This window comes from Opisthorchis viverrini, assembly GCF_000715545.1.
Source record: "Opisthorchis viverrini unplaced genomic scaffold opera_v5_570, whole genome shotgun sequence".
NCBI lineage: Eukaryota > Metazoa > Platyhelminthes > Trematoda > Opisthorchiida > Opisthorchiidae > Opisthorchis > Opisthorchis viverrini.
Window position 1 is genome coordinate 128,753 of NW_008752225.1, and position 26,003 is coordinate 154,755.

A 26,003-nucleotide genomic window follows, 5' to 3' on the forward strand; every position below is an offset into this window, starting at 1 on the left:
AGATATGATAAGGACATCCGAATTTGGAATTAAAACGGATTATTCGATTGCTTGCTTCTTCACTGTCATCAACGGGGTCATTTCAGTTGAAAATAAGTTCATTTCAAGTGGAAAGCTGCAGAAACACAAACTCAAGTGTTGTGGTACCTATGATATTTCCCCAGCATCAAACTGATTGTTTACAGAAATGAGGTAAATGCTAGTTCTCATATGAAATTATTGCTTTTGGATAAATGTGCATTCAAGTTTATCGTGCATCTACCGCCTGCACGGTAGACGTAGAAACGAGTCGAGGTTTCCTCTCCCTCGGGCCACTGATGCCGCTTTCTCCTTTCGGGCTCTAATGAACCAAAATATTCTAATAGTGTTAGGAGACAGCACTTTCAAAGGCAGCTTGTAGCAATCAGGTAAAATTTCAACTCTCTTGCTTCATGTCTGAGGCCTCAATGTGTTTTTCCCACTTTCACTGCAATTTTAGTGGAATTCCCCATAAAACACCGTCATCCGACCACTTTGGAGCTTTCGTCAGTGAGGACTTCTCGAAGTCTCAAATCCTGTTGGTACACCCAGCACGTATGCTTAACAACGTTCTTCCAGCGTCTCAATAGAGCGCTGATATAAACATGTGCAACACCGAACTAAGACGTGAAAACCCTAGTAAAATAATGTGGTGCTAGTAAATATCGTTCACTAGTGATATATCATCATGCAAACATATTTTATTATCAGCAATTTAGTGGCTCCCAACTTGCAGTTCTACCGAATTCCAAGCTTGCGATTTCGGGTTACATTTAACAATGTAAAGACTCAAGCATCAATTTTATTTGCGCTGCACAACCTCTTCCTTGCGTTGGAGCAACAAGACAATCAGTTAATTTGTAAACAAACTGAAGACCAAGCTAAGACCTGCACAGTATTTTGGAATGGAACCTTGCGATGGCTGTCGACTTTGAGCAAACAGAGCAATTGTTTCATCCGTAGCGTGCTTACCGGTTACCGAACGCCGCAAACCCAGGGAAAGACATCAAAACCTAGATGCGCTGGAGGCGCGCACGTTGATAGTGTTTACAATCATTTTTTTCACCAACACCAGAAATATTTGCTTATACTAGCTGAAGAACACACGCTTTTTATCACACTTATTATGTAGCACACAAAGCAGGCAAACGTGAAATAATTTGTGGAAAAAAATTGCGCATGTTCCACATTTAAGGACAGTTGGGAATGATTTAAAACCAGGATCTCAATTTCGGGACACAATTCGGGAATCTCAATTCAAATTTGAATTCAAATGCACACAAATGCGGATAATGAATACTCCGTTGTTGACAAGCCGAAATGTGTTAGAGCTCTTAAGACCCAAGACAACCTTGCAATCTAACAGACAACGCGCTTCAATTATTCATGATCCAAATTCGCATGCTGTTTACTCACTGCCAAAGAAATTACCCTCAATTAATTTCGTTTGTCAAGGTCAGCGCAACGCATGAACATTTTCAAAGTTGCTATTCCCATAGAAATTAACTTACGTAGACTTGGAAATCTGTGATCACATATGCAGTCGTTTGACTGCATATAACGTCGGTAAGTGTTTCAAATGAATCCTAATGCTAAACTATATCGCCTATGAGTGTTCTCAAAGCTCGTTTGCATTTACTCGTTCACATTACTTTAGTTCCACAAATACACCTCCACGGTTTACACCGGAAGATCTCGTCACCAACTGCACTACTTGCTTCTGTGTTCCTAATAATTCATGGGACCGGCCAACATGAGCAACATGATTTTTGGAAAGATGTGTTGGTTCGAAGCCTAGTCTCGATCGTCTACACGCACCACTGATAAAATATATGCACCGTGCTCCTAAACACAATGTTTTTTCAAGCCAGCCGCACACCTAGGAAGCCACGTCGTGTTTCAAAAAGGCTGTGTAAATGAAACTGGTTTTCCCCGATGAATAAACTGTAGCAACAGTGGACAACCGAAACTCGGATTTGCTTATCATCAACAAAAATAGGTTTATATGTTTTCGTAAAATTCGCGGAACTGAAAGTGGCATTTCCGTCGTCTCAGACGTGTGCAGTAGCAGTTCTTTATCTTGAATGTCAAAATAATACCGACGGTGCACAGCAATATGAAATATCATTGTCGGTGTTCCATTGAATAACTCAGTGGGAAATCACAATTTTGAAACTCAAGCTATCATACTTAAAACAAATGTGTTCATTTGAAACCACCAAACGGCGTGAATTTGTGTTCAAACCTATATTGCTCACACAAATTACTTGCCTAATAAACAGATTCTATGCGCACGCCAACACACGCATGAAAATAGCCCCAACACTTGTGTGCCTATTTGGATAGAATATCGGATATCGGAAAGTCGCTAAGGTCGTTGTGAATTTGAAGGAACGCATGAACGACCTTCAAAGTGAAAGCGCTTAAATCATATAATCATATAATCATAACCTTACGTGAAAATACAACTACTCTGGTTTCACAAACTGCTTTTGGATCATGTTATTGCTGTTTAACGCACTTTATGCAACTAATTAGTCATTATTAAGTATTTTGCGATTCCGAATTTTGGATGAAACCATGTATAGTGCGGTACTACAGGATTCATTACTCCTTTGATGACCCGCATTATTCGCAAGAGCACTGAAGGAATTTTCATTATCTGGAGTCACTCGTACAGGTTCAGTTTTGATAAAACGATTCCTTCAAAAAACATTGAGGGACGCAATCAAAGTCTTACGTCCAGTCCACATTCTTTTACGCTATGTTGAAAAACATTATCTACGGAGGAATTTACATTGAACACCACTAGAACCCATCAGTTGTTATGCTACGTGGTATCATTTTGCGCATGAGATTAACCCACTCACATTATTATATGGTTGTTTACTAGCAGAACAACACGGCAGGAGAAAAATATCCACACCAGGTTGTTTCGAAATATACTACGCCTGAAAATAAAAGCCCATTTGTGTGCGCGGTTGCTCGTTGTCATATTCTGACGAAGCAACGGGGACATTTTTTTGATGGCAGCGCAAAAGTAATTACTAATCGTGATTTATTTGCCTAAGTAAGTTGCACAACAATAAAGGGAACCAAGTGGCAGTTTTTGAAACGAAGTAGTTATGTTTTCATGTAAAAATGTTATGAAAGGGACACAAATGAAGCCAAGCATTTCAAATTCGCTTTACATTTATCTTAGCAAGTGTGCTCTATTTAAACGCCCACACTTAGAACGTTGTTCATGAGTTTGTTCAATTAGACAACGACCCAAGCCTCTTGCCGATATTCGGAAGCCAGTGTAGTGTTGCCTCCATGCAATTATTCAAACGCGGATTGGGGACGCTTTAGTGCTTGTGTTGACGTGCGTATAGATTCCGCTTAGTAGGTGAATAAATTATGCGAACCGTATGGTTTGAGCACAAATTCACGCTTACCTTGAAACTTGGGTAGAATTTTACCTATGCCATCCAAAATCACATGGCGATCTTTAAAACCGCTCCCGAGTGGTACACTTTGTTACCCATTTCACGATAACCATGTGCGGAGCATAATTATAGCAGAGGATTGGATAAGATTAGCATAGGACCTTGAAGTAAGCTACCCAAAAATTCACTGTACTTATCACGCACCTGACTCCAAACTGTGGAAAGGTTACTACTTGTTAATTTATAGAAGTAACTGTCACCCATATCATTGCCGTTCGCTGTGTCTTAATTAAGTTGACAAATTTTTTAGCGTGGTGTGCACTGTATCTGGGTGTTCCCAGCCACACAAACTGCAAATCGGTTTTCTTTCATTGCTAGGCACGTGTGATACACATGCCCAGTTAAGCTGCCCAACGATTTTACACATAAATCAAAACCTCCTTGAAAGCAGGCAGATGATATGAAGTCTTAGTTTTTTCTGCAGCTTGGTTTCAGCCATGTCTTTCGAGCTAAGTTTTCATTGCTACACAACAAAACGGCTGGATGTTTCCCATTTATGTAAAAGGGTTAGTTACCCCGCACTTCATTCGAAAAGCAATCTTTCCAAAGTGTAAAATGGCCGCAGGGTGGAGAATCATCGTTCTTGAACACTGACGGTATGCTGTCACCAAAGAATTAAGATAGAGTGCCGTAGCCCAATGGCACCCTGGTGGCGTCAATTCTAGCAACTCCACGATCGACACACCAAAACGCATTCGCCTGCATAAGGTATAAACGATTTGTCTCTATAACGTCATTAGCTGCAAAAGCTTTGCTGATCATGCCTACTTGAGCGACTTACTTCATGCCCCATCTTCTACTATTTAGGAACTTCATGGATATCAGTGACCAAATTATGCACTTTCGCTAACGTAGTGATGGGGATCTTCTACGAACTGCTTTGTTACAACATTTGCTGATGAACGTCCGGTTGCGGTTGGATTCACGAGCAAATTTTACCCGTTCATATAACAGCTTAAGATTCAAGATGCCACTACTCAAGTGAATTCAATACCATCGCATAAATCCCTTATTGCAGTGTGTCAGCTAAAGAAGTACTACAGAAAACTGCTGAGACAACAAGAAAATTTAATTTAAATCTTCCCATTTAATGAATGTATATTTATCTTGTTTTGCATAAGACGAGCAATCCGACTTTTAGTTAGCAGATGTCGCGAAAATCAATTGATTTCATTAATGTTCTTGTCACAGCATTCTCAATCCCAGCGAAGCTTCAGCGTATGCGACTGACTTTAGATAACACTGCATTTTGCAATGTTTTGAAACTCTGTATACTCAGCAGATCAAATTGGCACGTAGGTAGTCTTGGCGCAGTTCCGCCGTAACAAAGTGATTGTAAAAATCTACTTACATTGTTCGAAGAATGCAGTTGGAGAGGATTTGTTAAATAATGCTCGGTCACTCTGATCTAGCCACGATAATGGAACCAAATTAGTAGGTACAAATAGATGAAGACGAGGTGTTCCAACAATCCTGCTTTCATGAAGCAAGGAGAACCAAATACAGAGTGCACGCTATAACATACAGTGTTTTAAGGAATGAAGTTTCGGACCGATGTAGGACGATTTATTAAAACTCGCATCATTGATCATAGATTTCAAGGTCATGCAGAGGAGTATAAAACAGATTAAGGGAGACGAGCAGTCAAGCTGAAACGGTGAAAATTTTTGTAACTCGGATTAGAGGAAATCATGACAATACAGCTTATGCTTCTCGCCGTCGGCCTAAGTGAGTTAATTCCGATGTAAATACCAACATTGCTGGAGTACACATTACATCGTATTCACTCGTTTTTAATTGAATTTTAGTTGAAAGCGTGCTGACAAGGAGTATCCCGAAATACGAGTTGTGTATGGGTGAGAAACAACATTTGCTAATTTGGTGAAATCCGATTGCTAATCATGTGTGGTTTAAGATGTTCTACAAAGTTATCGACATCAAAGCCGATTGTGATTCACCATTTCCATCTATTCCATGCCCAAAGTCAGCATGTCATTAAAGTTTATTTAGGTAGAAATTTGGTTTGGACGTGAAACATTTAACTTCTCGATGCAGTTGCTGTCTATTCATTAGAAATATCACATACAAATTCATCAAGCGTCGGCCAGAATGGCACTTTCTTCGGAGAGTTGATCTCGTGAGCGCACCCTTGTCTTACAGATTGAGTCGATATGGTCGGCGCTTTGTTAGCTCCCAGGAGGTAAAAATTTACTTGGATAAGTTTGGTTAAGCAAAGTTTCGTCAGCCGCGGAACTTGAAAATGCAAATTTAGTTGCATTTTCAGTACTGAATTGAACACTTGCCACAGGGTAGCTGCTTAGTTCAGCTTTTGGTCAAGCAACATATAGCCATCTGAAAATCTTTAGCCTAAACTATAGTGTTGGCTAAAAACATTTAAAGTAAGTGCACTGGTTTGCCCGTAAAGGAAATGACAGAAATTGAAGTTGTCATCGAAAGCGTCGAGCCTTAGGATTTCTCAAGAGAGCTGTAAGCCAAGCAGTCATCTTTCGCACTTACTCAGTCACCAATAATTATAACTCCACTACGCCTCCTTCTGAATGCATCACCTGCGTACCTTCTGACATCGCTCTTGGTTTTGATGTTGTTTGTTTATACAGGACGCAAAATAATTCTATAAATGTTCCCGTTCATCTTACCATCGTATTTTGAATATGTTCGGTTTTCCACATTGGTTGGTACTGATTTTGTGCCAATTGGATTAACGTCAACAGAGGCTTGTGGAGAAGATCCGCACGAAGACAACAGTAAGTCTTCAATAAGCTGTACCACAAACCACCATATTATCTGCCGAATATGCTGGTTCAGTCTATCGCCAAAACCATGCGTTTGCTTTGGAAAAAAACCTGGTCCTAGAATACCAACGGATTTTTAAAGAGCGACCCAAACTCCATTGTATTTAAAAACCCACATCCTTTGTGAAACCTCTGGTAGCTTCAATTATGGGGATCAACATGTCCGCAGAAATCTCGCAAACATCAGATGCAATGGATAAAGCTGATGAATCCTTCGCTGACAAAGCTAGCAATTACAAACTGATGCAGGAACTTGAAAAACCTGATTCTCCATACCGCATTGTCAAATCACGTAGCATTTAACTGGAGATTGTTAGATATCCTTGTCCCGCATTACTGTGGATCAACGAACGGCACATTAAAGAAATGGAGATTTCGATTGTGAGTTTCGGAAAGACCATGAAATGGTCTACGAATGTGCGAATGCAATTATCTAGGGAGAACCACGTTTTCTATTTTTCAATGGGTGAGTCCGTAACTACCAGGCTCTTGAACGTATGATCAGCCAAATATTTGTTTTTCAGAGTTCGTAGTCACTATAGTGGATATGTGTCGTGGTAAGCTTGAATCATCAGTATTGGTGCTTCTATCATTCCGGTTGATCAACGACCACCCTACATATTTTTTTGTTGCAAGTCGGTTATGATCAGTTTGTTACATTAAAGAAATGGAGATTTCGATTGTGAGTTTCGGAAAGACCATGAAATGGTCTACGAATGTGCGAATGCAATTATCTAGGGAGAACCACGTTTTCTATTTTTCAATGGGTGAGTCCGTAACTACCAGGCTCTTGAACGTATGATCAGCCAAATATTTGTTTTTCAGAGTTCGTAGTCACTATAGTGGATATGTGTCGTGGTAAGCTTGAATCATCAGTATTGGTGCTTCTATCATTCCGGTTGATCAACGACCACCCTACATATTTTTTTGTTGCAAGTCGGTTATGATTCAGTTTGTTAGAGACGAACAGCTTATAATGATTATTTAAGTAATGAAAATGAATCAGCATCGTTTTTGACTAGACAGGAAAGGATCAAATTAAGCTCAGGTACTGCCAGTTAAAACAGCTTTACCACGGATTCATAAGTGCAAAAATTGAACGGATTAAATCCGCGATACATCAATCCATGTACTGTTTCCTTCTTCAGACCAGTGTGATAAAGAAGAAAGAACGCGTTGCCTGGGTATGTCAACTTATTTGACCTAGCGTGCCTTGTGAAAGAGGTCATTTAAGCTCGGAATATTGCGTTGGATGGTGAGATGAATCGGAGATTTGAGCACCAGTTTTGATCCAACATGGCGCAGTTTTGGAGAGTTGACTGACCATTAAACGTCCGCTATGGAGTGGTTATCCACGAATTTGAATTAATTACATTTAGCCAGTCAGAGTAATAAATATAGGGTCGTTTCGTAATGTTGGTCAATAGCGTTATGATACGCACCGTTCATGTGCACTAGCCGATCACTTTGCGTGCCATACTTTTGAGGAGCCCGTTGAAATTTTAAATAAAATTAGAGGACAACAAAAACACTTGCTAGCAGTGGCTTTGATCTCAATGTGGTGCTTTTTCCTGACTTTATTTATCTGAAATCACTTTTGTGACCAAATTGTCTAAACGCGTAGAAGAGTGCAGTCTAGCTTTAATATTTTGCAACATTTTTCAGAAAAACATAGTCAAAACGAAGAAGAAAAACGTAGGTTGTCCCAAGTAATGTCGCATTTTTTAATGATGTCCATGTGGAACAAGCAACAAAACAGTTGCCACAGAGGTCTGGTATGACTCACACTTAAGATAGTTTATTTTGGTATAAAAGGTAGTAATTTTGATTGTTTAGCAAAGTTATTTGATTTTTGAGCTTGGCCCCCGTAGCATATTCTGGGGTCAGTTGCTCAGACGCAACCAAAGGAGTTACCGTGGAACATTTAACCTTCAAAAGTACTTTAAAATCAGTTTCAGGTGGTAGCGCCAGAACGCTCATCTAAATATCCAGTCAAAATCCATTTAAATAACCCGACTTACGGCGTAGTCGAACTCATTACACCTCACGTACTCTCATGCAATTTTACGACACAATCCGCAGGCAAATGCTGGAAACAGGCTCTTACTCGGTGCATTGGTGAGTTTCTTCAATAATGTTCGGTGAATAATTTCTAAAAATACATTAACCTAAAGATCTTTTCGTATTTGAGCAATCACAATCGGTTGAGGTAATATATAACCACTTCCTTGTGTTTATTATAAAACCATTGTTTTTTAATGCAGTTCGCTGTGGTGACGAAGCAGATTGCCTAAGTAGGTTTCTGTAGTCAGCGTTACTGATGGTTTGGACTATCTGCTTTTGTTCATTTTGTATCAATTCACTTTCTCGGTATAACAAGGAATGCTAGGTAAAACGCAAAAAATCGCGCGATATCAGCTGCTTGAAACGGTCGCATTTAGCAAACTGCGAGCTTCAAGCGGTCTTTTCAAATTCCATTTCTGTGTGCACATTAAATTCCTACTTTATGTGTATAAGTGCATCATAATGCATATATTCTATGGAACCAAGTGTCTGAAATACTTTTTGTGGATGCCTCCGACAGCTTCCACACGCACGTGATAAACAATAGCTGTGGGTAGCTTAGGGGTTAACGGATATTTGACCAAACAAATGCCTACAACATCTGACTTCAGTGTTGTGCATACTGATGTGTTTTTGAAGATTTCTTATAAACATTTTTTCAATGACAATTCACATACAACTGTCGCATCGAAGCAGTGCAATGAACCAACCACGGAGGACCTTCTTCGGCATTTTTGTCATGGACGCACCCATCGGTGGTCATAATTATGGTTGCTGCAATTGCCGCAATGAAACAAGCATGTTCGCCTGGCTGTACTATGAAAGTCATTGGATAAAGCTGACTATAGCCGTAGGGTTATTAGGCAAATACGGTAAAGTTGATTGCCTGTTTAAAGAACATTTTGGGTGGATGATTTGGTGTGCTTTCTGCTGGACAGTACTCCTGAAACATAACAGTTTCTCATTTCAATCAAGGCAAGACATGTGCCGTCGTAAATAGCTCGTTTTCGCAACCCTTCAAAAGGGGAGATTTCAGCTCTGAATGCGTGACCATTAAAAACTGTATTCGTACAGGCTATTAACACCCTGTCGGTTCCTGTTGCAGCGAGGCTGATTTTGCCTGTTATTTTGTGGGCTTCTTTTAGAAATGTGCCATGATATTCACACTCCACCATGTGAGCCTCAGTTTCTGGTGTTTTTCTGGTAATGTGAGAACTCGTGTTTAGCAACAGATTTCAAACAACTAGTGTATCACTTTGTATTATAAAATTGTACGGTATTCTTCTTCAATTATGAACCATTACCCGATCAATCTCTCTTTCAACAGTACTGGTTTCGTATACGACCATCATGTAAATTGTGCTTCTGTTCAAATAGAAAAAAGCAAACGTTTTGTTTTCTTCGCCAACTTTCAAGAGTTGCTGCATATCCCTCTACAAACTGTTGGAGGCTCTCAGCTCTGTCCAGCCATTGAATTAGAACAACATTGACTAATGAAATCTACTCGCGCGTGGAGCGAGCACCACTGAAAGATATTCAAGTCCTGTGTTGCACAACGATAGATCAGAACGCGATTCTGTTAATGGGTCAATGTTGTTTGATATGTGTGCATTCAGTACTAATCGTGAGTAGGTGTACAACTGATATTGGAATTACCCGTCCAGTCTAACGCACCGTTGACTGCGACAGGCCAATTGGTCGACACTTTGGCCTTCGGTGATCCTGTTTGCGCAAATGATTTTGTTCACGTGATGATGGTAACGAACAAGTGCAACGTAGCTCGCCGCTTGAAATTCACGCTAGATACAGTGGTCATTTATCCACCAAAGTGCATTGTTTTGCCCATACGATTCTGGACTTCGAAGCGTTCTTACTGACAAAATCTTGATAGCGGTCATATGCCAATGTTTTATGGAGAATTCTAATAAGTTTGTGATGGAACTAGGAAAATATATCTGAGACACAAACGGGAAGTGACAGAGTTATATATGGTTTGGTATACTTGTATCAAGGTGCTTGTACTTGCAATTTCTTAAAGGGCTGTCTCCTAAAGGGATTGCAAAAACGTGGGTGATAACAACCTAAGATGTGAAAGCGTCACCAGTAACTCATGTGCATTTAGTTAAATAATTGAGTCACTCGTAGGAGCGGAAACCACCATACCATTCTATGTTCACTATGCAGGCGGGGAATGCACAACAAATAAGAGTGCGTACATATCAAGTATCACTTATTTGCAGATGGTAGACCACTAGTATCACATGGATAATGCCATTTTGCGTCTTTTCGACAGCAGTAAAATTTGTGCAAATCAATGTGAGAATTTTGCGATAGACTTGTATTACGCTTTCAACTAACAGGTGATGTTGAGTACAACAAAACTTGAGCTTACGTTTCTGTGGCTATTCTTTGAAGTGATCTGTTGACTATAATCAAGGACTGACATTAAATAATAAGTAACAAATCTGAGTTTGGATGCCTTTGTCACAGCTTTTACGTTTCTGGTGAAACGTTTGGTGGATATCACATCTAACTAGATTATAGACATATGTCAGGCAATCCTCCAGTGTCTAGCCTTATATAAAATATTTCCGTGCAAGAACTGATACATTTATTATGTTCAACGGTCCCAGCGCAATGCATTTTCAATATCCACAAAGATAGAAGTTGCGACTTGTGTATCTTCCTTGCGAAACTGCGCTACTTGTCGTTAGGAAGCTATGAAAGCAAACCGAATATATATGATTTTGTTTATTAGATATTGTGTATGAAATGCGTTTTAAAACTACTTAGGGGGGTGAAAAGGAACTGTCAGTGCAGACATTCGTGAAGAGCTCCCACACAAGAACAAAAATATAATAAATATCAATATTTTTCAAAGCAGTTAAAGTGAAGAAGAAAAATTCGGATATTTTGTTAGCTATGTGATTTAGATTTTCAAATACTGTTTTTTCCACTGGAAGGTATAGACTGCTAATTTTCAAAGTTAATCGTCATCATCCCTGTCGAAAAAGTTTAGGCAATCCATCTGATTTCCCAAAAAACAAATGCATAACAAACAATGACGTTTCGTAACAATCTGGTTTTGTTCATTATTCCGAAAGTATCTTGTGCCTTGCGTCTGCAACAGTCGGGTCGGTTTAGATTATATTTATCTCGCTGAAAGCAAATGGTTTACACGTTACTGCGCGTTCAAATGGTTAAATCAATGCAAAGCAATGCAAAGGTTTGGGTTTTGTATGAAATATATCTGGTTGCAGGTTGGGTAGGGTCCCAGGTTTCAGACTGCAGGGCAAGCCTAGTAAAAGAAGGAAATCTAAAAATCCACATGGTGATATATTTGCAGCCATCAGACAATATTTGTTCCGTCTGCAATGGTGTGCTACGAGCAGATCATGGTTATTAAGGACTGCCTCGCTGCCTGATCAACACTGCCTACTGCCACTCTGACGACAGCCAATGATGAGTATTCCGCTAAATGTTTGAATAAAATTACTGTCGCTCCAGTGTGTAAGGAAGCCAAATATATACTTACACGGGATAGAAAGCGTGCACTATTTCCCGGGAAATTCCAGCGTAAAACATTGCTCGCCTTCTGTTTTGCATTATTGAGTGGACGTTTGACCGTGATTAGGCACCTCCAGTATGATTTGGGATGCCTGAAGCCGAATCGCAGTTGTCGCTACAAAAACAGAGCTACAGAGGTGTTTGATGTCAGTTGTGATAGGCAGCATTAAAGACATTTACAAGAGGGCATGAATACGCTCCATGTGCAATCTGCTTACGCCCCGCTCATGTCGTATGCAGCAATTCTCTGACACACTAAATAGCACTGCGTAACGGCCAATGCCACCTGATAGCTGAAAAAACTGCGACTGTGCGCGAGCAGATATGGAGAGGGGTTACAGAAGCACTAGAATTTTGTTGCTGTATGATGTTTCTGTAATTCGTCGACGTATGGCGTAGCATGTCAGCAGCATATCTTCCCAAATTAATCTAACACGTAGACGGAATGAGAAAATAAGGCAACTAAATTTTCGAATCTCTTCAGATTTTGGTCACGTTCCCTTACAAATAACAATGTCTAGCATACTGCGTTCTGATAATGAGTTGGAATATTGGCTACTCGGGTGCATTATTTGGTAACTGATCAGGTGCCTGTTAATTTGTCCGCTGAGCTTGGCGGTTGATTTGCAAACATTTCGTCACAAGGTGAGGAAACTTCCTCAGTGCGCTGCTGAATGTGTGGCCCCTCTATTCATGCATGTGTTTTTATGGTTTGAAAAGGGCACCTATGCGCAGTAATGTGACTTACAATTGACAATCATCGCATTTGGACTCTAGCTTGTTCGACCATAGTTTGTGTTCCGTTGTGTTCTGCATTTTGTGCTTTATACGGTCGTAATCCTGTTTCATTTGCCGTCTATTTCTGTCCCATTCCGTTGGCTCTATATTAGGTGGTTTGCGAAAATCACCCCTGAATTCAAAGTGCGTGGTGGAGCAGAGGTAGTGTAGCTCAAAGATATCCTTTTTTCAGTGAGCCACTTCGACGTCAATGATTTCCTAGTGATTCAGCAACTGTTATCTTCGCTGAATGGAGGTCCAACGATGCGAACAACTACAACGGCAACTTCTACAGGAGCGCGACCGTAGAAAGCAACGAATACAAAACATAACGTAACAAAGATCATGATCGAACGAACTACAGTCCAAGTGCAATGATTATCAATGGCGGATCAAAATCTGTTCTTTGTAAACCATATAGACACAAGCTCAAGGAGAGAGACAATTAGATGAAGTTTTTCACCTTGAATTGTGACAAAACGTATGCAAATCAAACACCAAGCTCGGCAAACGGATCAACACTTGCCTGATCAACTGCCGAATTGCGCTTTAAGCAATTGTGCAAAACTCATCGTCCTTGTTTCCGTTTATTCAGTGAGCCCTCAAATTCGTAAGAAACGATGCCAGATCTACTTCATCCATTTGAAATTATGAGCCACAATAAGCTTCAGCAAGATTGTGCACTTTACGAACCTAAATGGTTATGCTGCATGTGGATTACCAATATTTATCTACTGGTGGATAAATAATTTTTATTCAGAATTTTACACACAAACAAAAAGACCATAAATTTAACCCTCATGGGAGTCCTTTTTGAACACGACTGTTGTCGTTCTACATGGCAATTCTTTTGACACAATTAAGTAAAGCAATTTAGCAAATATATCAGGAAAGACACCAAAAGATTGCAGAAGCTTCGATTTAGAAAATAATGTTCTGCTCGCCCTATGCTACATAGTAACGGCGCTAGCTGAGAATTCCCATTTACATATTAAGTGCAACATCTGGCCTAGCGAAATTATTCACAATAATCATTGCTCACCATAGTGAAATGAATTGATCCGGTCCGCGTTTTGTGGTGCTTAGAATACCGGTTTTGTCTTTTGCAAATATTCTCTTGGATATGTACGGATATGTGTAGTTGACTGTACACGCACAAGAAACGGTTTATGTTTGATAGATGTGTTTCATGGGAACTCAAAAGCCTCCCTATATATAATGTTTCGTAGTTGCTCAACATAATGGAGTACCCAGTGTCCTCAAGAGTACTCGTTCATTTTCTAAAACACTGTGTAATCTCCACAAGATTAAGTTCCTTGAAGTGTCTGAGAATTACAACAGCATCCTTAAGAGGGCATTAGGACACGTTAAATAGATTTGTTTCACTCATTACAGTAGAATTTAGAATGCCAAAGGTACTTCATGCAGTCGCATGCCGATCAGCAAGAAATGTTGCAAACCAGTGCCACCCGGGTATATTTCGTGAACACAAAACGCACAATCTAAGTGACATTCTAATTACGATTGACTAGAATGATCCAAAAGCAGCTGCGATAATCGATTTTTGCTGTATGCTAACATTACAAAAAGTATTTGATGGGAAGCACCACCCTAATACAAAATTACCGAGGATGTGGATAGAAGCTTAATCTGTAGTAAAAGCACCCCGGACCACAAAACGGGAGGTTTCGCCCTCAAATCACAGAGTGCTGTTTATGGGAATGGTTTCAGATATGACGCGGAATCTTTCTACAGCTAATTCTGATTTGCAGCCTCCGACTTGAACCTCTAAGGATAATTATATCAGCTGCAAGCTTTGAGGAATAATGAGGGTGAAATGTGAATCCGGTGCGCTTTGTTGAGATAAGAGCTTATCTAGAAAATGGTTGGGGGTTGAGTTCCCCGATTTTATCTGTCAGAAGGAAATAGAATGGCTCTACTCTGCTTACTATTTTGGTCTAAGACGTAACCAACTTGTGGCAAAAATTGCCGCGCAAATTGTGCACTTGATTGTTCTAAAACAAGCTGCATGCCGACCTCCTACCCACTCTTTTTTCACCGATATACCTTGGCATTTGTTTTCGGGTAAATTTTTTTCAATAAACAATCTAAAACAAGCTGCATGCCGACCTCCTACTCACTTTTTTCACCGATATACCTTGGCACTTGTTTTCGGGTAACTTTTTCAATAAACAGTAACCTGAAGGGTCTCCTCTAGGACAGCAAATACAATGACTGATAATGACACGATGAAATAATAGACGCTAGAACAAATAGGCCTGCAATTGTGCAAATACAGCTCTACTTGGAGGATATTGATAAAAATGTTAGAATAATCCTTCCGAGGAATAAGTTACTACAGCACTATAAGACGTGTTTCAAAAAACTCGAAAAATATACATCTTGTTGGGAAGAGAACGCTTGCTAGCGTAGCTTCCTGGAAGCAAGAGTTACGCGGGTGGAACGTGACTCCATATATCAGATGTCCAAGAATTATAGAACGTGCTTCCTCACTTGGTTGCAAAAATACATTCAAGGGTTTTGTTGCCTCCATGGCCCTAAGGAAATTATCAGACAGACTGCACTGTAAAACTCGTCCATGTTTATTTCACTATTACTCCTACGATGGTGTTCTAAACAGTGGAAGGCGTTATATTCCACATGACACCGCGTACAAAATGCGTAAGTGTATTTGAGGGCAATATTTGAATAATACATTGCCATGCAAAATTGTAATGCAGAAAAAACGATTTTGGCATTACAGTTGTCCCATTCCAATGAAACCAAACGCCCACACGTAAGCTGGAGAAATGATAACGACAGTTCACTTACGGGTCGATAAACTTGAATAGTTATGTAAAGGAAACAGAAAGTGTTGCAGTACAGCGATGATTATAACAATCAGTGCTAGCGTTAACGAACGGTGCGTCGAGTCGTCATGGCTGTATCCATTGACTTCAATGGAGATTACCCGTTAAATTACAAGCAGCCCCTTACAGCTTTTGGAGGCGGCAGTTACCCTGAACGGACATGTCTTTCACTAACCTGCCTGCTTATTCACCGCTGCCTAGGCACAGTGATAGTTGCTTACCAAACTTATCAGCCCAAGAGCTGTTTTAGTTGTGGTGACCTTTTGGAGCCAAGCATTCATACCAGGTGAAGGAAGTGTAAGCTTTACCTGCTGCTAGGTTGTCCAAGTCCAGACCGAAGAATTTTGGCGTGTAGAGCTTGGCAACCATTTCTACGGTTCCGTTGGTTTCGCATTAGCCATGAACCTAAGTATGTGTTGGTTTGAAGGCAGCAGTTGCCGACGGTCTACGCCAGGCCGTGGTAAGCTGAAATGAACAAATTAGTCGGGTATAATCTCAACTCCATAAAGTTGGCTTGCATTAATTTGCTGAGTGTCTTCTACCAATTGTTGACGCTAAGGTCATTACTGCTCTCGCTGCTGATTGTGGCATGAACGTGGTAGTTTGGCATGTCAGATTCGTAAAAACTTTTTTTTCAACAACTACTACCTAGTGAAATAATGTGAACAGTGCTGAATGAGTCTCTGAATTTCACCGTGAAGCTGGGTAGTTGTTTTCTGAGAAGACGTTCGCACTCCGTGGATTGCGGATTTTTTAGACAATGGTCATCACATTTGACTGGACAAATATGTTTCGAAGGCGGATTTAGAACAGAGATGTAAAAATGTTTGCCGATTATTACTCGAGGAGTAGTTTTCTTTATTTTCACCACTCGTTATATTAACCAAACACTTAAGCTGAAACGATTTCCAGACACTCCCGGAGACAAAAAGTTTGCNGTTAACAGTGCTGAATGAAATATAGACTCATTTTGAACGTTGGTTGGTGTTTCAGTAATTACACTTTTTATGATGCCTGTAATCACTGGTAATAAATAATTAATCAACATTTATATTAGATATTCCTTTATCTCTAAATAAATGCAGGAAAGTAGTAAACGGCAGTTGCGTTAGTATGTCAACGTTTCATAACTTGAATGTTAAACGGAAAACAAGGTTTACGGCAGACACATTACGTCGCATATTCGAATGCACTAACCTGAAGATTAATACGGAAGTATTAGACTTCATTGTGAAGACTTGTTTTTGAGTGTGTCAGTGAATTACATTAGCAATGATTAAGACATCTTCGAAACGCTGTTGACAAACTCTATTTAATCCCATATGTCTTACGAGATTAATGTTTGTTCAAACAAAAACCAGGAGACTGATCATTAAATTGTACACTGATCTAGTGCGGTTTGTTTACAATAAGGGCCGCTACTTTAACTACTAGTAAAATTCACAGATAGGCTATTGAGTTACGCCTTCTGATTATGTTCAAAATAAAACACCTCACGAAAATTTTGGTTCAAAAATCCATATAAGTTGCTGGTACCTGTTCCTCAATTCATGCAGTCTCGTACAACCAAAAGTTCAGCCTACCTTTCAAAGAGTTCTGACCCCTAATGACAACCTGAATTAACCCGTGGCTTCATAAAATTATGCCAGAGCCCACTAATGCTGGTTTCATTATACTTCCTTCGCTCCACGTGGACCATATAGTACAAGTGCAAATTGGAACCGATGTGGCTAGTCTCCGTAATCTTCCTGGCAGTGTAATAAAATACGACTCCACGTTTATAACTAACATAAACCGATCTTCGATTTTCTGGTTCGATTAAATTTCATTTGACCAGGATAAGACAATCACAAAACTCCACAGTGCTCCATTTTTCATCTTTGGTCTTAACTTGAGTGTCGTTTTCGGAAGATATATTGTCGATGGCGTTTTTGCAAACGGCTTCCGGAAAATTGAAGTGACCTTGAAAATGTGTTACTAATTGCTTAGTGTTGCATATTTTGGTATCACATAATGGTGGCACCGTGTGGTTTGTTAGGTTGATACGTTTCCATGGAGCAATGACGCAGAATGATACGTTCATTATTCAAGACCCACTCGACCTCTGTATAATACGGCATTCATGCATTTCAAACAATCAAATAAGTCTAGGCGAAGGAAACATAACCGACATCGTACATTCCACGATTAAGCCTGGTTGCACCGTAAGGTCCCAGTTACTCGCTGGGGAACGGGACATACTATTTGGCTTCGGGGCTGCTCTACGCCACTAGCACCAGTTATCACACAACCAACAAATCCTTCTCCCGTTTTCATTTAGTTATTGTTCATCTCCTCATATATTTGCATAGCATTTTCCATCGTGCAAGCATCATCTGGGGTTGTAAGCCTATCCTTTCTAACCCGGTGCTTCCAAACAGTTCATTTTGTCACATATTGGCTCCATTCGCTTCATTTACCCAGATCGCGTGCAGGTAAACTACGTTTGCAAACGGCTGTTTTCCGCAATGCGCTCGAGTGACTACACATCCAGCACTGTTCCTTCCCTTCACATGTAGGAATTTCATGTTCTATGATTTAGACACTGTCTAGATCTCACAGACGATTCGCCGTGAATTTTATTTCCACGTGCGTAGAGTCCCCTCAAGTCCTCATGAACTCCACGTTCGCGCAAATGAATCCCTGTTGCTTACTCAGTTAACGGATTATCCAATGTGCATTAACGGCTGCTCTCAACAAGCCGCCCAACAGGCCAGCTAACCACGAATTCTGTGTCTGATATTTATTCAGCACCCGATTTACAGTTCATGTAATGTAATTTAGTTCCGCTGGGCAAACGTCGCTTGAGCCACCAAACATCTTGCCGTTGAATAATCGACATGTACAAATCGCTTTGTTATATTCTGACATATGTTTGCCTTGGATTTCCCAAAAAGATCACAATTGTTCGATTGTAGGACAAGATATGCACCTTCGGCTCGGGGCTGCGTTACACGAACATTCAACCAATTACTTTACCAAAAACCATGTTCGATACATATTCTGCATTGATCGTTTTATTCATGCGTTTGCAACCTGTGTTCTCTGAGGTAGTGTAAATTATGAAAGCCAACTTTCTTTGAACGAATCGTTCCACTTGCATCAACCAGCTAGAATTTTTTCATTCAGCACAATGAGACAAATTGCGTCTCCTTCGTAATCCCCGAGCGGAGGTCGCCGCTAATCTGCGTGAGGTTTTGGCTTATTTTTTGTTTCATTCACTTTTCACGATCAGTAACATTCACAATTTCATAGAGATACGAAAAATACTGGGCATGAAATTAGGTATGGGGGTAGAGACGATTCAGTGGTTAGAATGTTAAATTACTGGCAGGTAGGCCTTGATTCGAAATTGACTTCAGCCTCTTTTCCTCTATCCAGGTTTGGGCAAACTGGCACTATCCCAATCCTAGTGCTTTCTTCTGGTGGCATGGCAGTTGGGCACCGAAAGTGTGCTACAAATTAAAAATAAAATGCGGTCGGATGTTCGAAATTTATTATTCTATGTTTAGCGTAGTAGAGAACACCGCCAGTAAAGTTGCTTAGATTTCAATGGAATAACTTAACTTTGGTCAGTAACAAAAATGTATGGCGTTTGCAGCATTCCTGAGTGAGAGCACGAAAATGTGGTTGTCCACCGTTCCAATGGCTTCTGTTTGTGCGCACACAAGTTGGTGCAGTATGCGCAGTTCACTTCATTTATTCAACTACCTTCTGATCTTGGGCACTTTCCTACCCTATCGTAGTGTTCGGTACACAAAGTCCGAGCATTACGCTAGCAAACATTTTGTTACTCATGTAGATCTGCTAATAACCCGATGCTTACGGGGCAGTTAATATATGATATGTGGATAGGTTACACAATTTTTGGCCTTTAAATTATGGGTTAACACACTCTGGCTGAATTAAGGAAGGAAAATATGTCTAAAATTTATTTTGCCGAAAAACAGCTGTCTGTTACGTAGTACTACCAACTTCTCTTACCACCGGGCTACATGGATTGAAAGCTCAGTTCTTTTTATTTATTACGCAGTTCCTACATGCATCACGTACATGAGAATACTTTTTGTTTTCTAGCGACCTCTTGCCCAAAAGAGATTCTGAACAAAGTCCTCGGCAAACGGAGTTTAAAGCTCGTCAAAACAAGTCGTACAATTCGATCTGAGGAATAGGATGCGTTAAGGTAGGCCCCCGTGTCGCACCGAAAATTCCTTGCTTGTTAGAGATAAAATTATCCATCAATATTCAAAACAAACATGTTCGTTTTATTATATTTTCACTCAGCCTATTGATTTTGTCCGGTCTGAAATACTCCACCGAAGAGTATATGGACCAAAATTAGACAATTTGCATGCAGAAGACCAGGCACATTTAAGATATCTCACTTCGAACGCGTTCGCCTTGAAGCTGGCCAATCAACAACCAAGATCAGACATTGTCGCTTTGGAAACAATTTAGAAACTGTCCCAGCTGAGAGCCACAATGAGTTTTTAATTGACACGCCAATGTGCCATTCATTCGATATTCAGGCAATCTCCACGAACAAGTGAATTATCCATCAATATTCAAAACAAATATGTTCGTTTTATTATATTTGCACTCAGCCTGTTGATTTTGTCCGGTCTGAAATACTCCACCGAAGAGTATATGGACCAAAATTAGACAATTTGCATGCAGAAGACCAGGCACATTTAAGATATCTCACTTCGAACGCGTTCGCCTTGAAGCTGGCCAATCAACAACCAAGATCAGACATTGTCGCTTTGGAAACAATTTAGAAACTGTCCCAGCTGAGAGCCACAATGAGTTTTTAATTGACACGCCAATGTGCCATTCATTCGATATTCAGGCAATCTCCATCGAACAAGTGTGCGGATCCTAACTCAAAACCAAGTGTTTTGATTGGTAAGAGGCTACCAGAAATGCTGATGTCAGCTTCACTGCGGAAACTCCATCGGCTGAACAAACTGTGTTTCAGAGCGACCACATTCTGTCACTGTGACGTGGGCAGACGGAATCTGATGTCATTGAATTTGTAATAACCGGAAGCTTGGTCTGACAACTTCAGAGGACGGCTGTTAGTTTGGGTTAATGCGCCTAAACAACCTCACCGTTCACAGTTGAGTGAACGTAAAGCTCGACTTGCACGCAAACGGTCAACCACCTGGCCAGCTTAAAGATGAATCTTGTTTAGTTGAAACTGATAAGCGTAAGCCTGATCATGTTCAGTTGCCCCTAACTGCCAGTCGTCGATGGTCCACTCAGAATGTGTGCAAACATCCCAGCAAGGCAGGTGTTTACCCTTGTCGGGGACTCATTACACTACGTGTATACTTGATGGTTTGTTCGCTGGAATCACTGACTTTGTGTATCAGGGAGAGAACTGAGTTCGAAAGTAGCCACTGACTCAAGGATTTTCAAGAAACGTGCGTCCGTTTTACACTTCACGCTGTCCTATTTTGTCTCAAATTTATGGCGCTGAACTTTTTTCTCTCTAATAGGTGATCGATTAGGTAGCCCTTACAAGGTTGCTATTCAATCAAACAATCACAATTAGCCAAAATCCACAGCACTGCTGAAAGCGTGCAAAGGATGATTTGCATCGTGATCGATTAGGTAGCCCTTACAAGGTTGCTATTCAATCAAACAATCACAATTAGCCAAAATCCACAGCACTGCTGAAAGCGTACAAAGGATGATTTGCATCTACCAGTCCTTGAAGTATTCATGATAAATGGATTTTTATTGTTGGGGATATCCGCACATGTGAACCACTATCACGACGGCTCACTGCTCATACTCTTGAATGGGAAGTGTATGACGTTTTTATATTTCGACGGAGTCCCATCGGGGATTTATCAGTGAACCTACATTAATCAGCATCTTCAACAACATGTTCCTGTCATCTTGCCCACTAGCCCCAACCGTCCTGCAAACTGACGATCAGCGGCTTTGTGCAACCATCAATTCTCAATAGTCTTGCCTAGTTGAGACATGAAAAAATATACTGGTGTATGTTCGGAAGAAAGAGGCACAATTTAAATGATGCACATGTGCCATCCAGTTCCACACTATTACACACACACACTACTCCCACACACTACATAGTTTGCACTGGCGTGGCCACGTGCTGCGCATGCCAGTCGACCGAATTCTTCGAAGGGCTCTTTTCGCCCAACCATGTGAAGAGTTGAAGAGAGCCAGAGGCGTTCAAACAATGACTTGGACCAGCAAACTCAGCTGCGATGGTCACTGCCGTCTTCATGGATGGCGAGCCCGTGACGGGCCACATCAGTGGCTAGAGACATTATCAGACTGCCCAGTCGCGCCCTCAATGGCACTCGTGCATCAAAGCTATTGCCTTCAATGCGCAGCTCCTTTTGCAACCCCCCCCCACTTGACAGCCTACTGAGAGTGCTGGATTTATGCACCAATTTTCCAGCTCGCGCGTGCAATGCGCAGCTACCTACTCCCCGCCCCGCGATTCATCGGTGAACGAAATTGCGGCAGCTAAAATCAGTGAACGACGAGTACTTGGTTGTTACAGCTGACAATGATGATGATGATAAAGATCCCGTCCCAGCCCAGTCCATGTTAATTATGAAGAGGCTAGACTTCCAAGAATTTTACAATATACGTAATGTTTCCGTTCGGAAAAAGGTTTGATCGGCGTATTTGATCTGCCGATAAGAATGAAAAATATTGCAAACTTTTCAAAGGCCGAATAGGTTTTAATTTTACCTAACGGCCTATTACACCTTTCGCCCCATTACATTTAGAGTCATAATCCTAATCAGCTTGTGCATTTGTCATCGTTCAGAAGAGACATGCTTGCTTCTGGAAGAGAAAAACGCTCATTTTTCAACCCGCAAATTTTCGACGAAAGTTACATTGGCCTCTGGTAGTTGTTTTGTAGGAATCCCGTCCTGCAACAAATCCAGATCACTCTGAGTTGATGTCTTTGCCAGCTTCGGCTATAAACGGAAGCCCCATATCTTCCAGACCTCACAGAGATATTGTCCTGAAGAATTGCGCTTACGTGGTGAATCCTGGAACAGGCGAGACCGGTCGTGCGCTGCCGCAGGCTTAATAGTTCACATATATTGCACGCAGCCACACTCGCCATCCGACACTTAACTCCGGGTTTGAAACCAGCTTTTTGAAAACTCGGAAATAAGTTGCAAGTTTGCAGGATGTGTGATCACTGCAGACCTCAAATACACCAATTAACAATAGGAACGCAAGTGTTGTTAAAAAATTCAGCGGAAGGCAAAACATGCACTATTCAAGTACATTAGATAGCCTGCACGAAAGCGTGCCAAACTTTTCTCCTTGAGGGACAAAAACGGGAAATCCATGGGTAAATAAATGGTGACATTTTAAACACACAGGGGACACTGCGCAAGTCTATATCCTCATCAAGCAACCCCGTCACATCAAGTTTTGACGAGACGTGATTACGCACAGCCCCTAGCCGAGTTAGTGTTTACGTGGGATTTTTGTCAACCCTTGCACATGACAACACTTTCAGCGCGTTGGGGCCAGAACAGCCATCCAGTGTTCCTGGATCGAAAGTTACTAGCAATGGCAAGGCATCTTGACCTGATGTAGTCAGTCGCTCAAAAAGGCATCTTCCCTCAATTAAAAGATATTCACGCCAATCTACATATTAAGTGACTGCTTATCGCCCGGCAGCTACCGGCTTACATAGCCCACGCGCATGTCGTGCAAGTTAATCACAAATCACTTTGATTCTGGCAATTTTAACTCACCTCAGTATCAAAAATTTATGTGGTCAGCACAGGACAGATTCTTCAAATGTCGTTCTTGATAAGAGGTTATATTCGTATCCGTGATCAGATTAAAGGAAAGCACATCGTCATGCAACAATCAATAAACCCGTGAATACTGATCGCCAATGCCTTGAGGATAGTAGCAAATTCTCCTATCCAACCTCACAGAACTTGGTTGCGGTATAGCTGGCGGAACGGGTCTTATAAACTCCAGAAACAGATAGCTGTATCCAAAAAGTCTTTTTAGCTGCGTACAATACCCACAGGCTAATTAGATCGTGACTAGGCTTTTGTGTGGAGCTATCCCACTATTTAACAGGATGTGCCACAAAAGCCTGTTGAATAGGCTGAACTGTTGCTTCACACTTACATGTCGGTTTATTATTGAGCCGGGACTGGGTTGGTTAATGCGTTCCGCTAGTGCCAAGAAAAACGTATCTCAATCAATATTGGTAGACGCGTGCATCAGGGTACGTTACGGACCGTAAAGATCATTTCTTGTGAAAAGCGTCCACTTCGCTCGGTTACCATTAAACCTCTCGAGGAATTTGACCACTGATATCGGATAAAATAAAGAATTCCGCAAACATGGAATCTGGAAGGTTCTATTTGTTGGAGCCAAAGACACCGTTTCGGAAGCGTCTGGTGAACAATCACTAGCTTGAGCTGATCAGTGTTTTGCACTTACCATAAAAGCTTCATCAGGCCGAATAAGCAAGTCATCAAATTGGTCAGGTTTTAAGACATACGATGAACCAATCAGCAAGAAGCCCCCATATCAGCTCACTAGGTCAGAGTTGGGTGTCACGTAAAGGAGTATATCGGACGGTGCATTTGCCAATATTTTGAGCAACTGAACTGGATGTTTTCAGATTAGTTACCATCTGTTTTGGCTTCTTTTGCTTCTACTTCAGGGTGCTACAATTGAAGCTCTACCGAGGGTGCCACAGGTAGATCTGGTTAGCCTCTGTATTTTCGTGTGTGTTGCGACAGTTTATTTGGGGGTAAGGAGTGGGTAAGTTTAAGTGGAATTTAGATGCTGGCTTTGCCTAATTCTCATAACCGCACACGCACACGTCAGCTTGACTGATCCAAAAGTGTTGTTTACCTGCCTGCCGGTGCCATGACTACTTTTCGAAGCTAAGCGGTCCTGGACGCTGGGTTTTTGATAACGCTCGACCTTCAGCCGCGCTTCTCGTTTCCATACTTTCCGATTCTGGATTAGCGTTTTCTGGCTATTTGTCTTCTGTAGACCTTAGTCCCGTCGTCAAACTAAATTTACTAAACACTGTTCCTGGTTTTGTTTCCCGGTAGGGGATCCTTTCATCTAAGCACTGAAGGGGGCAAAAGTGTTTCCCCTCTAGGGAGTTACTCTTGTCCTCCAGTGTTTAGAATCCTCCGAACGACCTTAGAGGTCTCTGGCTTATGTGGAATAACAGCTGTTCCAATCCACCCCTGTGTTGAGTTTTGCTACTGGTACCAGCACACTTCTCAAATGATACTTAATCAAGCTAGCCGCACTCCCACTACACCTAAGTTTGTTGTCTAGTTCAAGTTGAGCCGTTGTCCTATCAGCTTCTTCTGTGTAAAGGTCTTCACACGCCTAAAAATTTAAAAGGCAATCTTGGTGAATACCGACTTTGTTTGGGCAGGCAAGTTGGTCAAACTTCCCTAGCGTTCGTTGGCTTTCCGTCAACTGTGAACTTAATTTGCCTTTGAACTTATGTGCCATGCAGTCTAAACGGTCAGTGTACACGCAGCTCATTCCATCTCCATACTGAATCAGTGTGTGGAATCAGTTCATTTAGATAGTTGTGAAATTCAGCGATCATGCCTTGTTGCAACGCGACGAAGATGTCATAAAAATAACACCGGAATATTCTTCATGTGTAAAGAACCTTCGGAGTCAACATATTGCATAAGTATATTTGCCAACACTGGAAAGATTAAAGACCCGATTGCTAGATCCTGCTCTTGAGTGCGAACCACGAAGTCAGAACTGAAGTTGTTGAGATTCAAGCATGCCTTTGTGTATCCCGCTATCTTATCTACCGTAACCTATGTTTGTTCTGAAGGTGTGATGTGCGCTAGGGGCAGCTTTTTATTTGAATCCAATGAATTGACGTCAAAAATTACTGGTATGTTATCTAGTTCTGCGGCGACCCCCGCTAATTTACTGGCCATCATATGAATTCTTCTCGTAAGCACTGGATTCCCCGGTGAGGGTTTCAGGACTACACTCAAAGAATATGGACAGTTAATAGGGAAAGTAGCCTACTCCGTCCACTATCGGATGGACGATCTTGTTTACGGTGGCTTAACCAGAAAAGCTAGGGGGTTAATTTATGCTTCAAGCATATTTTCCCCATTTGTCCCTTACCTTGTTTATCGTGTGTAGTCACTTGACATTTTGCGATCACATGGTCCATAGTTCTTTTTGGTCAACTGAAAGACGTTTGGAAATGATTGTGAAGTTATCGCTGAATAACTCGACGAAAAAAATGTTAGTTTTCAATTTGTAAGTTTTGCCCTTTGACACAAGTGAGTGGCAGGAGCCCAAGCAGTTTCTTGAGC

At 41.1% G+C, this 26,003-nt stretch overlaps 1 protein-coding gene across 1 annotated transcript in view; it reads left to right on the forward strand.

Annotated features, from left to right (window-relative positions):
* T265_15516 (hypothetical protein) overlaps positions 1 to 24,387 on the forward strand; it is a gene marked incomplete at both ends in the record, with an annotated part of 146,781 nt that extends 122,394 nt beyond the window's left edge. Inside the window, 2 exons of the mRNA XM_009178466.1 lie at positions 7,468 to 7,503; positions 24,344 to 24,387. Coding sequence (XP_009176730.1) covers positions 7,468 to 7,503; positions 24,344 to 24,385 — 78 coding nt within the window. The remainder of the gene's footprint in view (positions 1 to 7,467; positions 7,504 to 24,343) is intronic.
* Positions 24,388 to 26,003: the final 1,616 nt, after the last annotated feature.